The 17039-nt window shown below is 39.0% G+C and overlaps 1 protein-coding gene across 4 annotated transcripts in view; it reads right to left on the bottom strand.

Moving 5' to 3' along the window:
* shank3a (SH3 and multiple ankyrin repeat domains 3a) overlaps window positions 1-17039 on the bottom strand; it is a 174092-nt gene that overhangs the window by 105309 nt on the left and 51744 nt on the right. For all 4 annotated transcript variants that reach the window (XR_006404143.1, XM_044356278.1, XM_044356276.1 and 1 more), the window contains exons 3-4: window positions 13735-13938; window positions 9513-9584 (exon numbers count right to left, since the gene is read on the bottom strand). Coding sequence is in view for 3 of the 4 variants with exons in the window: in XM_044356278.1 (XP_044212213.1) it covers window positions 9513-9584; window positions 13735-13938 (276 nt within the window). In the remaining variant the exon portion in view is untranslated. The remainder of the gene's footprint in view (window positions 1-9512; window positions 9585-13734; window positions 13939-17039) is intronic.

Raw genomic sequence — 17039 nt, 5'->3', positions numbered from 1 at the left:
ATTTGATACACTTTTCACTCAAACAAAGTCCACATTCGATTGTGGTGTGTGCCTAAGATAAAAATGTCACTATGTGCTATATTGCACTGAGTGGTGGATGTGGAGGTGACTGCATCCCCCACAGATGTCAAGTCAAATTGGGAAATGGTTGGATTTAACTAAAGATTGCTTGTCTTATTGCCCATTGGCACTGATCCATTCCCTACAGTACATTGGCAATTCTCCTAACACAACTTTGATGCTAGTTTTATTATTAAACTATCAGAGTTAGGAGTACATCAATTTTAGCTTTTTCTCTTCCAATATGATACCTCAACCGAGGTTCTTTTACCAAATTTGAGATCTGTATAGGACAATGCATGTAACTCATTGGGATCATTTTTATGTAGGGTAATATGACGCCTAAGATTGCTGTGGAGCTACAATGTACATTATGATTCAATGTACTTGAATCACAAAAACAGAGCAAAAATAATTAAAATCAGCAGTACCTATAAGTAGAGATTCACATAGATTTTGCTGGGGTGTATTATAATGAGCCTGAGGTCATAGTTTCTACATGGCCTGGTTTCAGAGCATAATGAACAAAACAGAATCAATTCTTTCTTTCTAATCTGTTTAATCACTGTCTCTCTCTCACACACACACGTACAGATCCTACTCATTTTAAGTGAACAATTGAAAGGGGAGGTGAGATACTCTTGTGGTGACAAATTGTAACCTTCACAGAAGAACTTACACACATGCTTTAAAAGCAGTACATTAGGCTGAGGGCAGTAGCCCAGGGCATGGGGTGTAATTAGGAATCTGTAATGTTAAATAAGAGAGAAACACAAATCACACTTGAGCACACTCTGTTCTTTTAATAGCTGCTGTTTACACTATCTGACTTTGTGAGCATAGAAAAATTAAAGTTACTAAACAATTAAAAAGATGGATGGAAGACATGTTTATGTTAGACAATTTGTAGCACAGGTCAGGCTGCACACTCGTACAGTAGCTCAGGTCAGGCTGCCCGCAGGGTGTCCCGTTGGCAGCTTCCACCTGCTGAACCCTCACTGACAGAGACTGACAGCTCAGATACTCTCAGTGGAGATTCACAAACGATACTGTATGTGGCAGTTACTTAACTTAACAAATTTACCCACTGTGGCCCAGCTATTTTGCTGTCTTTTTAACTCTTTGCACCTTTGTCTCTCTCTGGCACAAACACACACACAAGGAGGCCCTCTCCGTCAGAGAGCGTCAACAGCAGGTTATGACAGCCATGTGACACAAGCGGAGCATTATGATTAAAGTAAAGACAGCAAAGACCAAGAGGTAAGCTCTGTGCTGGAGAGACCTACTGGCAGATCCAAAAACACACATACTGCCATGTGCATGTCAAGCATACACACATGCACCCGCATGTGTGCAAACAACTGCATACAACAATTCCTGCCAAACACGTGCATGCATCTGGAATACACAAACATCCACACAAACAAACATGTTTATGTTGTTCAGTCATAGATCTAACAGATACACACAACCACTCACCCTCGCCACAGCTAGGCACCAACATCCACACATTTTTTTTTTTTAACATATCAGACACACACTAACACACATGCACACACACACTGATCCAAGCCCATGGTTAGTAACTGAACCAGTGCAGAGAGAACCATTAGCATTCTGTCAGGGTTTCAGACAAGACTGCACCAGCTCTTCACACAGCCAACATGCAGCAGAGCATAACAACAGAATGAAAGCCAGTGAGAGAAAGAGAGAGAGAGAGAGGGAAGATAGACAGGTAGACAGGGATGGGTAGGGGAGTGTTTGCAAGTAATTGGAGATAGAAAGTATAAAAAAACAAAGAGATAGAGGGAGAAAAATATGCAGTTACACCAGAGATAATGATAACATTAAATTAAAGAGATGATGAAAGCAATTGGGGTACCTTACTATTGAGTGTGGCCTTCCTGGCTTCTTTAGTTTTTCTTTCTCTTCTCTCAGCTGCTTGTCTTCTGCCCAGAGCGGATCCCATCTCACACACACACACACACGAGGACACCCTCCCTGTCACACACGCACTCCCGTAGGTCAGCTACAGTTCCAATGCCAAAACATCATCCACATGGCCATATCCAGTCCCCCTTCTCCCCATCTCCTCTTCTCTCGTAAGCCTGACTTGTTCTCTCTCTCTCTTTCCCTCTCTTTCACTCGTCTTGTCAAATTAGCACATGCACACTCACATGGTCACACACTCACCCAAGCACGGACACACACGCTGACTCCTGTGCATGCACAGAGAGACGGAGAGATAGCAAAGGGTGATTTTGCAGGATGCTGGAGAGAACAGAGGGAGGGAGGGTGGGGAGAGAGAGAGAGAGAGATAGAGAGAGAGAGAGAGAGAGAGAGAGAGAGAGAGAGAGAGCTAGAGAAGAGGGAGGGAATCAGGGAAAATTGAGGGAGGAGAGAAAGCGTAAAATAGAGGGAGGGAAAAGCAAAAGCGAAAATGAGAGGGAGGGTAGATGAAGTGTGGAAGGGGAGATATTGATATCCAAACCCCCCACCAAACACACACATTCTCCTCCCCATTACACAATATTTATTTTTGTAATCAGAATATTATTATTCATTTATATATTTAACAATTATGTGCAATACTGCACTTGCACACTAATGTGCAATCTATAAATATATTGTATATATTTTAATTTGTCTCCCTCTTATCTTCCTCTTCTCTCTCATTTTATTATATATTCTAATTGGAACTAGAGCCCGCAGAAGCCAAATTTCACAGACTTCAATGTTGCCATCTGCTGTATTGCTGTGCATGTAACAATAAAACATCTTGAAGTGAAAGAACACAAAGAATGGTCAAAAGAAAGGGAAGGGTGGAAATCCCTAATAGATATGAAAATACTGTAGAGAGCTGGTGCAATCTCTGTTATTGCAGCAACATGCTAAATTAAGTATTACATGACAGTGGGGGCTTTATGACTATTGACAGATGTTTTTGTCTTAGTTTTCTCGAAAATATGGTTACAATTGAATATATAATTAGTTTGTACAAATAACCCCACTTACACAACACCACACATTTACATCTCAAATTAGAAAGAGCACAAACAATTTCAACTGAGCCCTCTCTACCACCGGGAAAATATTTATTAAAATCCCAAGTTCCATGTCTGTATTTGTTTGTGTATGTCTGTTCTTGTTACTGCCCAGATACATTGCTACTTTGTTCAAAGCACTACATTTCTCTTCCTTTATGGGGATTATCCATAAGGAGTGATTTGTGTGTGAGGGATTCCCCATTGGAAATATTCTCTCATCCTGAGCCATGCAGCTGTGTGTGTATTATGCAGAAATCCCACATCAAATGTCATGTTGGCTGCAGCTGCCATAACGGTGCACTGATAGGAGGGTATAGGCACTGTACAAATGCTCTGTGGGATCTGGCATCTCAGAACAATATCACACCTACAATGAGCTGCATTCTCTGTGTAGTTTCATTGTAAATTGAAAATAATGCAGGAATTCTCATTCATAAATACGATTTACTGCTAACAACAATGAAAAGCCTCAGTGTAGGAGGAATAGCATTACTCTGCAAGAAGTTTTATGGGGGAGCCTTATGTGAACTATACTTTCCCACACTTGTACACTAATAAAAATTTGGCATGATGATAGTATTGGTTACCCTGTGACTCATACTGGACAAGACCAGTCACTGCAAGCACTTTTTATATTGTGATACTGTGTTTGATTTCTCAACTACTTTATGATATTAGCGCATATGAAATGGCCAAGCTCTGCAAGTGTGCTCTGTGACTTCCGTGACCACATTACCAAATAGTGCGTTACTAAATGCTCTCTACTACTCTATATGCCTCTTTAGCTTTCTCCAACCCACCCCCTCCTTACCCATCTCTACGGCCACAATGCCCTGGGCTTTTATGCATGGTCATATATAGCCTATATAAAGTTCAAAGCTATCCATCTATCTGGATCCATCCATCCAGTTAAGGAATTACATCCACTTATACAATATAAAAAACTGTGTCCTAACTATTTGTCTTCAACTACATGAGGCCTGTTCTTATTCAATAAAGAGCTCCTCACAAAGTCTACATTGATGAATGGGGAAGAGCTACAATGTGTGTACTATGTTCTTAATAAATCACACAGCAGAAAGGTAGGTGATGTGATTGTGGGAAACTCATGTCATCACTGTCACTATCATTTGCTGCAAAGTAGGTCTCATGTAGTCCAGTGGTTCCTAATAATAAATGCATGTTATGTGGCAAAGTGGTGTTCAGAATTTCATTTTAAAATCTAGCAGAAATCCCAAAGTCTTCAAAGAATCCAAACACGTCTCTGAAAAATGGATCCATGATACAACCTAGATTGTGTATGTTTAGTGATATGTAGCCATAAAAAACATGGCATCTGTAACTAAATAAAAGCATGAATAAACCACTATAAACCACCAACCATACCAAATAAACGATATGATACTGTAATATAGGGAGGAAAATGTGGAATTTAAGGGGAAAACCGATGTCTGAAGATGTTAAGCAGTACTGTAGTTGAGTCAGTTTGTAAATTGCTTGAATAAGTACTTATAAGAGAATGAATCAACCGTATTCATCACTGAATGACCCTTGTCACACTGCAAGAAAGTCACCCATTCTGTTGCCCTATCTATCACATGGCTAATCTCCTACACTAAACACCCACACACTTGCACTCTTTTTTTTCCTGAAAGTATACATGTAAATTTTCCATGTAGTCATCCCACACTGTTAACCAGGGCACTAGCAGGGGTGAAGAGGTCTGGCTTGGTTGGGTGAAGGGGAAAAAAAATAATAATGGGAGAATCCTATCAATTATGACCTCATTTTAAACTTTAGCCTGCGGCTGATGAGCTCCATACTAGCAAAGTAGGCTAATGCTTGACCTCTGCCACGCAGGGCAGCTTGCTACAGGATGAACAGTGAACTTTGTGACTGTCAAGGCTGCAGGAATCACCCATAACAGGATTTCCCTCTTTAAACCTGGAAGTCATTATGCGACAAAAACAAATTTGCCATTTAGAAAAAAAGACAGAGATGGACAAACATTGATGTTCCATTACTTTGTAACATCACTTGTTTAAAGTTTATCTTTGCTAATGCAAGCACAGGAGCATAATTTGTTTTTAGAACTATTGCCTAGACAGAGACCTGTAAAAATCCATTAACATTCATGATTGAATAATTTGCATACTACTACTGCTACAAGTAATTAATATACCACTCACTTACCTTAAGTCAGAGTTTCAAGTGTATTTTACCAAGAAAAGTTAAGTGTTTTCATTCATCTGCATACACTAAATATAAATGTTCTACTGAAATAGAGCAAACATGTTGAAGTTAAAGCCAACTGTTATCTGGCTACTACATGACAGTGGAATCAAATAAGATGAGCTGCACTACTTTCACATAGGAAGCATCGGATGCCGTAGCCCATTACACAGCTGAACCCTGTATAGTAATTTCAATCAGATCTTTCCAATCTTTTGATGCAAACATAAATAAATCTGTAAATATTTTACCATCACACATTGACACAAGGATTTTATAAATGCATGCATAGCGACAGATATTTGCCTCTGATATCTCTTAAAATGACTGGTGTGTCAATGTCCAGAAACATGCAGATCAGTAAAAGGAAAACAAGAATTTATTCTGGCAGCTCCTGGAGCTTTTACAGCCAAATTACCACCCTCACTCCATTTATCTGTCCTGGATTTCTCATGGCTAAAGAAAAACACAGCTCACACAACCTGGTTGTTTTCACAGCCCATCCACACATTTAAGTTTCTACTCAGTGAGATAGTGTTAGATAGTATTGTGAGCGCTGTGAGATTCACTTTTTTTCTCCATTTGAGAATTTCACCAGTTCCACTTATACTAGACAGCGAGGCTAGTTCAATCATAACAAATTGTATCTTCATATTAGATGATTTATTGTGTGAAATGATTACCTACAGTATACGGCAACTGGGAAGACACTGATCTTGGTTGAGAATGCCAGTTGAGTACCACTCATTTACTATGTCATAGCAATGTAGCAGAGTAGCAGACGGCAGCACCTCATACCAGACTGATTAGATAAGAGACAATATTTGAGAGGAATGACTCATCCTTCTCTTCTCTCCCTTTCTGTATTTCCCTCTCATTCACCATTTCTCACTCTCTTCCTCTCTGACACTCTCAATAGAAGTATGCAGCAGAAAACACTCAGTGTCCATGAAAATACAGACATGGAAAAAATAGCAGAAAACCCAACAATGAACTCAAAGTTCCCTCGCTTTCAAAGAAACCCTTTCCAAAGAAGTTTTTAAATATCTCATGCACTCATACTTTCCCCTCTGCTGAAGTTTTTGACTACCAGTAGGGTGTTGCACAATCCAGGACAAAGCCATGCAATCCCAAAATCTCTGGAGGAATCTTAGCGACATTTTGGTCCCTGGGCCCTGACAAAAAAGGCCCTGCTCTATTGCACATTTCTGCAAAAACAACGCCTGTGGCCACAAACTCTGGCCACTTTATGTAGAATGGTATCTTGTTGTACATACAGTACAAGTGCATGAAGCTGAATTTATAACTGTGGCAATTATGCAGGTACATAGTAGATACCAATACACCAATAGTGCAAAATGTGAAATTTATAAGATGCTTTTAGTAATATTTGCACAAAAAAGATTGACAACTGTATTACTGCTTATCAATAGTCTTGAACCACCCAGTGTTCACTAGGCACTTGGTTTAGTTCCTCAAACTATGTCTGTGAGGATGAACAATACAGTATAATCCAATTTTTCATGGGATATATATGGAGCTCACTACAAAGCTAAATCAGCAATAAGCAGTTAAACTCACTAGCATTAGTCTATTAACTACAAGAAAAGCACATCTAAGAGCATTAGTCACACATACAGTAAGGGCTGATTATGGCTCACCATGGTATTTTATTCAGTTTATTGTTGCATGTTTCAGTAGTGTTTGCTGACAAAACCTACATTTAATTACAGCCAAAAATATCATTTTCTCAATGAAATTTAGTTGAAATTGTAAGATGGTCTCTAGACAATGACAAGGGTGAAAAGAACTGACTAAAGTATAATTTACCAAAACTGCAGTTCCATGATTTGTGCCAAACAGCAGCTCCTCACTATTGTTCTCTCTCTCTCTCTCTGTCTCTCTCTCTCTAACACACAAAGCACACACAGAGTTGAACTTGACACTGTTAATTGTCTCCGGTGTAAATCTCCTGCCCTCTGATGGGGTTTGATGCAAATGCATTCAAATTCTCTCTACTGTCTGCTCCACTCATTACACCCACATATGTGCACACATGCACAAACACACACACCAAAGAAAGCACATCTGATTCATGTCTTATCTGCATCTTCTTATTGCCATCTCCTCATTTCAGACCTGCCACTCTGCACCTTCCAGTCGTCCCCACTGAGTTCCTGTTTCAGATGATCACATGACCAGCCTGCACACACATGGTTTGACATAAATGATGGCCCGATGGCCCGGGGCCAGGAAAACTTTATGCAGGGTAAGTTGATTGGCCGGCCAACCAGAGTCCCTTTAAACACATTCCTTCCCACCCTAGCGTCATTCATCCATTATACTCATTGTCATACTTACCGGTACTCAAAAAAAAATGTTCCAGAAAGAAACATATGAGGCTACCAAAAGACAGAGGGGCTTTCTACTCTCATGGAAGCAACAATACTCCTGGGTGGAAAACTGTGACTGTGGTATGTTTTGTACAGCAGACAGAAGGAGCTTGGAGTGAACACATGCACACAAACAAATGCCATTATGTTCTTTCTCTCACTATTCTAGCTTAACAAGTACATTTCTGCAGATCTCTCAGTATTGTCTCAGTTCTTGACACAAGGTTATTATCAAGGTCATCCATACTTGCTGAAATGTTATCATCATAAATGCTGTTCTCTTCCCCCTGTGTATTCCATACTCTCTGGCTTTACACAAAATATGGAGAAACCTACATTTATACACCATTCATTTATTGATCCAATATGTGCCTGATTTTATATTTTGCATATGTGTAATATATCAACATTACATATCCATAACTAAAGGAAAACAAACAAATCTAAAGGGAACTTCAATGTTGTATGTAGTACGTACACAATGACTAAATCACTAAAATTATGGGGAAAAAAGAGTTATTTTCATTTTTTGGCTGCCAAGCAAGTGAAAATATACAAGGTCCAGTAAAACTCTGATGTACTGGCCAAGTGGGCCAGTGGGGAAAAAATGTTACTTTGGGCACTGACACCTTTTCCACATTACTTCATTAGTCTTGGTATATACAGTACGCAGCAGTATTCACACTCTGTCAGATTGTTTAGGATGTTCAGTAGCCTTAATGTTGCCAGCCTTTGTCCTTTTCTGTCTCTCTGTATTTGTGTTTCTGATCACCCGCCTACCCTTGACCACCATCTGCCAGCATTAGTCTTTCAGTTCCGTTTGCCAGTTTGGACTGCCTTTTTGTTCCTGTACCTGATTTTTCTGAACCTGCTTTGCCTCCTCCTGTGTCTGTTCATACCCAGCCAGTAATACACAAATGTCTGTTACACACATTTTCAACTTGATCTGAGATGAAATTTAACAAAAGGTTGCATTTCAAATCCTACACAACTGAACTTTGCTTTAACCTATGCTTAAACCTCCATTATTTTAACAATAAAACATTAGTTTCAGTCTTAGTAGTGTGTTCGGTGCAGCATTAGTTGTCAAATTGTGTTCATACCAATTCCTATATTTGAGTAGGACAGGAAATTATGTATTTTCTATGCCAACAATGGAGAAAATTACAGTGCTACCTGCTGAGTATTTTGACAGAAGCAATTATGCAAGATTGGTGAAAGACAGAATTGGGGTGATGCACATGACTGGAAATGAGTTAAACCCTGAGAATTTATCTCCGCCTGTTAATATTAAAGTGCTAAAGTGGCACAAAACGAATCTGATTCATGTTTGTGTGATGTTACTGTGCTGCTAGGTGTATGAGCACACATTGTCCTTATACGCAGGGCTTTCAGTGGTCTGCATGCAGTTACACATGAATGAACCAACAAACACATAGAGGTGAAGTCCTTTTTTCAAGCATCTCATGAAGATTTAATGGATAAAACTTAACCAGAACCTTCCTGATACAAATCATTCACAATATATTAGAAACAAACAATGAAGAAATATCCATGTGGCACACTTTGGAAAGATGGAACATGTGTCAATTGCAGGCTTTATACATGTTTTGGTGTCTGTGTACACTTGCTGTTACCACTGTGCCACCACACAACCCCACATATGAGCGAGCAAAGTTTTATATACTCCATACATGTCACTCACTCAGTTTAGAAGGTTGCACAAAGCATAAACATTTTAGATTTCAGGCTGGTAGAGTGCACAGCTGTCTGGTCTTACCTTTGTGTGGAGCTTAGACAGCTGCTTTTCATCCAGGTGGGTTTGAGTGTAGACACGTCTTTTATAGCGGAACTGAAACACAATAAAAACAAACATAAGAGGCAAAACAAGAGGCAGTATTAACCTTCTCTTTTTGTCTGTGTGTTGACTGCTTAACGAGAGCACACACACACTATAAACCATAATGATGTTAGTTAATTAGTCAAGTCTTTTAAATTCATTTGTCACACAATATCAACTCCTCAGTTTTTACCTAACATCGGCTGAACAGAAAGAAGAGGATGACAGGGAGAGAGAGTGAGCAGACAGACCAAAACAGAGATTTATGCTTAATAACCAATCTATGACATAGGAGAGCCAAATATCTCCCTGCCGTCTTTTCCCAGCATTCTTGCCTGTCATCTTTTCCACACATTATATCTTGCTAGATAACCCATCCACCTTGCAGTTTGATTGTTGAATATGTATTTGTAAAACAAAAATTTTACTGAATAAATGTACAGAGGGAACACTACATACAGTGTTGATACATCTGACAAATTAAAAAGTGGTAATACAAGCAATTTACAAGAAAGAGAAGTCCACCCAAGTAACAATGCATCAATATAGTATGTTAGATAGTTAATAGAAGCTCAGAAGATGCTGAACTCTGATTTTACGAATTCTGACAACATAGGTCTGGGCAATATGTCCAAACACCAATGGCAGAAGGACTCGCATATTAACCTTTGGAGTGTGATCAATAATAATAATCACATACCAATAATGATACATCAAAGTTTGAGCACAAAAGCACAAAAAGGTTTAAAATAAAATCTTAAACATTCACTGCCCTGGACTTGCAATGTAATTCAGTTCTCCCTCCCTCTCTCTCTCTCTGTCTATTTGTGTGTATGTGTGTGTGTGTGTGTGTGTGTGTATGTGTGTGTGTGTGTGTTGTGTGCACCTCCATGCAAGCACTCATATGTATGTGTGTGTGTGTGTTACAGTGTGCCCTAGTACGTCTGTTTTTCCACCTATGTAACCACCTATGTTTTCCACCTGTGCACAGGGTAAATCCATGACAGAGCAGAGGGTTTTGAGCTGCTAATCCAAACCTGTCAATCATCTCTACAAGCTCTGGGCCTCAGGGAATAACTGCTGGTCAATCAATGACACACACAGTGCTGCAACAGAGTAGTAGTGGCACACACACATGAAAACAGGCACCGATGGAAGCCCATGCCTATCGAGCTGGAAAGCTATTGCAAGTACAACCGTAAGCTCAAAAAGTAGAGATGAAATAGATCGAATGTGAACAGTTCAGACTGAACAAGAAATATACAGCAGTAAAAATAAACAATGAAAATTCTATAATGACACAAATCACCTCACAACGTTACCTTGCCTCTTCCCTGGTACACATGCATACAAAGAAAGACTTTCCTTGTATGTCACTTGACTGCTGTTTTAGTGGCATATGGCTGTAAGAACTGACCAATATCAGTGCTCTTTTACTGTCATAACATTATGCCACTTGTAATCGGCATGCCACTCATGTTACTGACAGATACCACTTCCAACCACCAGGGGCTATTTAAAACTGGTATTCCACTGGCAGATGTCAATATTCATAGGAAGCTGTCACTGGGCAAATGCATTTGTTCTGGCAGACTAGCCACAGTCAAGCTCTATCCAGCTATATGCACAGCCCTCGATTTGTCGAAGCCACACAGCTGCTTTCAAACTTAAATGCTCCAAAAACTTTTGATACTTCATGGAAGTTTTAACTCTCTGCTCCCCACCACGCCTTTCTTCCACCCATGTTTTCAGCTCACATAGACAATATGTGTTTGAACCAAAGGATTTTTATTACACAAACACAAAGACCTCAGACCTCTGAAATGACCATTTGACCGCTCATGGCATGGTTAGTTTAAAGAGTTCAACAAATTGGATGCTTCTCATGAAAGCTGGTGAAACACTGGGAGGATCCTCCAGCCAGAAAGGTTTCAAATGTCTACTTTTGTCATGTCTGGCCCCTATTATTAGAGTCCTACTCAAAATTGGAACAGTAAGTAAAGTAAAAAATATTAGAAGCCATAATCGTAACAAAAAGAAGAGAGAAAAAGACAGATATAAGGAGAGGAGAGGAGATGAGAGGAGAGGAGAGGAGAGGATTGTTGATATATCCAAACTGTACCACTGTACTGTACCACCAAAGAAAACATGGGACGGCTTTTTCATTAAAGACATATTTTACAATGCAAGCTGGGACTACCCTAAGTAATAATGTAGTTAAATAATAATACAGTAGCAGTACTCAAGCAGGACTCAAGGAGGACAGTAAATCTTTATTATGTTCTCCATCTCTTGACACATCATAAAACTACTGCTACTAAGACTGCCGGTCAGAAAACCACCTGACATCTTTACACCACTGACTGGAAAGCGACTCATCTTTGCACGCCTGCGTTTTTCTCAGATCACAAACCGTGATGGACAAGCACTACAATTATTTCTGAGAGATGACAGCCGCTGCAGACGGCATACTGTCATTGAGTGTGATATTATTGCTAGTAAGTTTAACTGACACTTCATGACAGAAAAAACATACAACGTGCACAATGATGCACACACCCAACTGCGTGAGCCCTTTGTGTGCGCGTGTGTATGTGATGCGTAAAAATACATAGACTACAGCATCTACACTCAATAATAGCTTACAAGATGATTGACAAACAACAACAGGAGATGACTCAAGGAAGGAAGAAAATGATCCAAGACAGCGTTACAGCCCTCCAGTTGAATACTGGAGAGCTGTGTATACTCTCACCTTGTTGTTATACAGTAATTTGACATGACTTAAAGGGTCCCACCAGACATGTTTTAAGACATATAAATAATCTGCTTTGAGTAATCATTTGTGTCTGATAAGTTCTGTATATATGTATATATATATATATATATATATATATATATATATACACACACATATATACATATATATATAGCCTATATATTCATTTCAAAAGTTAAATTGGACACAATGGGCCTCATTCACCAATATGTGCACAGAAATGTTCTTATTTTGTGCACAAAATAAGTGCGCACACAAAATGAGCGTTAGATTCATGACACGTGCGCACTGGTCAATTTTGTTCTTTCCACCTTGCGTATGTTAGTGAATCGCTATTGGTAATTAGCATTCTACCACTGTCACTCATTGCAAAGAAGGCCGTAATGGTAAAAATGTAGAAAAACTTCACTGCTAGTGAAATGCAAACAATAGTTTCAGAAGTAGAAGACAGAAAAGGCAGATTTGGCTGGTAAACATGTCATTGGCACAACCATTTGGACCAACCATTTGTACAGCCTGCATACCTGTTGCACCGCTATCACGCAGTATTTCCGTAACAAAATAAAAAGTTGGTAAATGTGTAGATGTGTGGAATTGATCTAAATAAATCTCTACTGCTGTGCCACGTGCGTGTTTCATCTCTGTCCACAACAGGCTGTGATGTACTGAAAGCAGACCGCCCCTCCCTGTGTCACTACTGAACTGTCAGGCTGTGAGGACACTGAACAGGCTGCTGCTTAACCAGCTGCATATATCACGGCCAAATCTGATGGGGGAAATTAATCGCTGTCATATTCCAATATGGAAACTCTGATATATAAGCTATTGTCATCTAAAAGTGGGAACAAGACAATTTTAATATATTAATAATTTCATTACATTTTAATGATGATTTATGGATTACAACATCTTAGCTATTAATATTATAATTAGTAAATAAATTGTGTATTATTAGCAATTTCACACTTTTAAATGTTACATATTTTGGCCTAATCACTTTTAAATAATTGTGGTTCATATATACTATTTATTATTGAATAAATATTGACTACATAATTTTTTAAGACAATGGGATTTTTATGATTTATGCGTACTCACGGTCTAAGGCAGTTCTAAATTTGTTCGCAGAGTAAGAACAAATTCAGGTGAGAACATATTGATGAATCCTGGATTTGTGCTTAAAACATTCGTACGCATTTAAGCACAGATTTGTGTGTACTGACTGTTTGTGAATGGGGCCCAATATGTCTCCTACTTTTTTTTATTTTTTTTTTATTTGTTTTTACTGTTGTGCATGTATGATGTTCACATTTTTCCACATCTTACTCTCTCCTGCTCACACTTAAAACCTCATACATACACATGATCCCATACTGTACCTACCTCAAGGTATGGTACAGGAGCAATGGATGGGAAAGGGTATTCCCTTAGCTGTCTTTCCTCATCCAGAAACTTGCCAGCCTTGCCGTTGTAAGCCGGCTGGAATAGGCCATAGTTGAGTACATCCTTCAGGCTCTGGTTGAGAGTACACAGGATCCGCTGTTTGGACAGCCAAATAGGAGCATCCACATTGAATTTCATACATTTCTGCAGAGACAAGAGCAGAGGAGTGGAGAAGGTCAAGCACATGTCATTTTTTTTAAATATCACATACTACACTTCAGTCAAATAAAAATAAGAGATTGAAGAGTGATATTTTGCTGATTCACATAAATATAACATTTAGGTGCTGAAAATGTGCTTGAACATTAAATAGGACCTCTTTCATCAGAGAGATATTTATTGAACTTCCAATGTCATGCCCGGGGGGGAAAAGCTAGACCTTTTATTTTAATAAGCAATTCACATTGGTATGGTAGAATTTCACCATTATCCACCACTTTGCACAAAAGGTCATTCCAAAAGCTAGTAGTAGTTACCATACTAAAGTAAACAAAACCATAATATAAGCAAAAGCTCTTCTGACAAAGCTCTTCAGGAACCTTAATTTGAGTAAGACTACATGTGAATGTGCATTATTCAAGCTCTTAAAATTAAAACAACGTATACATGTTACACAAATAGCGGCAGAAGCTCTGTCTCCAGTCATAAATGAAGTTCACAGGTATGGATGCCCATGGGAAAATGGGACAAATAAAATCCACTAAGTAAATGTTTGTGCTCTAATAAACAACTGTATATGTAATACATACACTGAAAGCCCCCTCTAGGATATAATCTTAGTCATATTCTCTTGTCCGTAAATTTCCGATGCAAAGAAATGAGGTAAAGGTTGGTTAATAATGACAAATGGAAAAAAAAGACTACTCTTTTCTGGTTTGTTTGTAAGGTACTATGGCTGTTGTGGGTAGACAGAGCACTTCCCTCCAGTTACCACATTGTGGAGCCTGAGCTACAGACAGCAGAGAGAGAGAGAAGGCAGATAGAGAATGCAAAACCCAAAAGTAATAAATCAATCACTGCTGCCTGCAATATTGATTCGGAACCTCAACTCTATCCTGTTCAGCACCACTATGTTCCTGACACTAAGACCGAACTGTTAAGGAATCACACCTTCTAACGGCAATACATCACAACTAGCAACCACATGCAGATGCCCAGATGCAGATACACACAAGCAGTTCTGACTGAAACGTGTATCTATTTAAAAACACTAAACTCAATAAATAAAATCAAAATTGACTGAGCCTACAGCCATGCTAGCGGCTCTGTGAGGCTGTACGTAGACACAACAGTGTTTTGAGATAAATGTTTACATCAGCATGCTAATATGCTCACAATGAAAATGCTAACATGCTGATGTTAAGTAGGTATAATGTTTACCATGTTCACCATCTAAGTCTGGTGAGTTAGGCTGACGAGAATGTCATTAGTCATGGTGCCTTTACGTGATACAAAGAGGAAATGTGGTGCTACAGATTAGGTCAGGGGATTACCAAACTCACTGGAATTCATCCTCTGGGGACCATGAATGTCTGTAACAAATTTTGTGCCCCGGTAGATTTTGAGATATTTCACTAAAAAACAAAGACACCAACCTCATGGTGGTGCTACAGAAAACGTCAGGGGATCACCAAAGACAGTATGATTCATCCTCTGGACATCATAAATGTCAGTACGAAATTTAATGGCAATCAATCCCATAGCTGTTGAGAGATTTCAGTCTGGGCCAAAATGTTGGACTGAACGTCCTACCAACAGACAGACTGACCGATAGACCAACACTGCCATCCCTGTCACTGTGCTATAAATTGCAGCCTGGCAATTCCACAATTTTCACTTCGCTTATTGTGGTCAGGCAGTGCCATGGACACATTTGTGAATTAGCTTGAGACTTCAATGTCAAAGCACATAAAAAAAAAAAAAAAACACAAGTAATAATTTAGGTTCAAAGATATAAAAACATGTAGAATTATTGCATTATTAATTATGACTTTTGAAATATTCATAAATTAAACAATAAAAACAACAATTAACAATTACCTTTTGTGCATTGCTCCAGGCTTGGATTTTAATCAAAATAACACTGTATATGTCTGTATTGCAAGAAGTGTTCATCACGAGGATCACTGTTTGCCAGAGTTTAACAATCAAACACTGTGCTTCGTCCAGTCTTTCTTTACCATTCAGCCAGTTTAGTCAGCTCCCTCACTGGGTTTGAATTAGTATCTGTGTATCATCTGCATAGATGTGAAAAGAAATGTTTTGATGGTTTCACTGTGCTCAACCAATAGAAAAGTATAACATGCAACATCAGCCTGCAGCCAAGTCATTTGGTACTTCTCACTCTTTTTTTAATTAGAGTTTAAAATGAAGGAGGGTTTGGAAATTGATCGGAGGTTTATAAGTCTGGGGGATCCAGACTACAGTAGGCCCCCTAAGCAACAAGTGAACTGAAGTCATTTTAAAATGTCTGGGAGAAAGGAGGTGAGCCTTTATTGCAGATTAGAGTGGTGATTAGAGCCAGCAGTCCCTATTATGTCTCTTAAAAGTCGGATAGGGATCTTGTCAAGATGACTTGATGACGTTCTCATGTTCAACATGGTATCCATTAGATCATGCAGTGATATCAGCCTACAGCAATTCAGGGGCAAGGGAGGACCACTGCAGAAACAGAAGTGATATTATACCTGATATGATCATTCTTAATTATAAAAAAGGCATCAGGTGATCAACAGTTTTCTCCTACAGACAGACAGGTAGTAGATAATGATGTTAGAGCCAGTCACGTTATCATCTAAATGTTCAATGATTGGTTGATATGTATCTGACTGCACCAAACTGATTCTGTATTGGTTGTTTCCGGACTTAAATCTCATAATGAATACTAAGCTTGTGAGATGCAGTCTCTCTGTGTGAGACCATCAAATCAAGCCATTACTAAAATCTTTCTCCCTCCAGTTTATAAAAAGCCTGTGCTGCTTATTGTACACCATAAACACACCATTCTTTATCATTCTGTTGGGAGGCTTCTATCTGAGTTCGTGGGGTTGCACTGGAAGTTCTACAAAATCAACTATATACTGTCGACAGCTGCTGAACTTGTACTGGCAGATTTACAGGGATTAAAATCTGTGTGTATGTAAAAGGATGCCCGGAGAAGGAAGTCCTAGAAACATACTTTTCTAACGTCCTGTCACCAACTATGTGAAAACCTGAGGTACAAAATAGATAGGAAAAATGTTTTG

The sequence above is a fragment of the Thunnus albacares genome, chromosome 7, assembly GCF_914725855.1.
Source record: "Thunnus albacares chromosome 7, fThuAlb1.1, whole genome shotgun sequence".
Taxonomy (NCBI): Eukaryota; Metazoa; Chordata; class Actinopteri; order Scombriformes; family Scombridae; genus Thunnus; species Thunnus albacares.
Note: the sequence above shows the minus strand (reverse complement) of the source record. Positions and strands in the feature narration are given on the sequence as shown.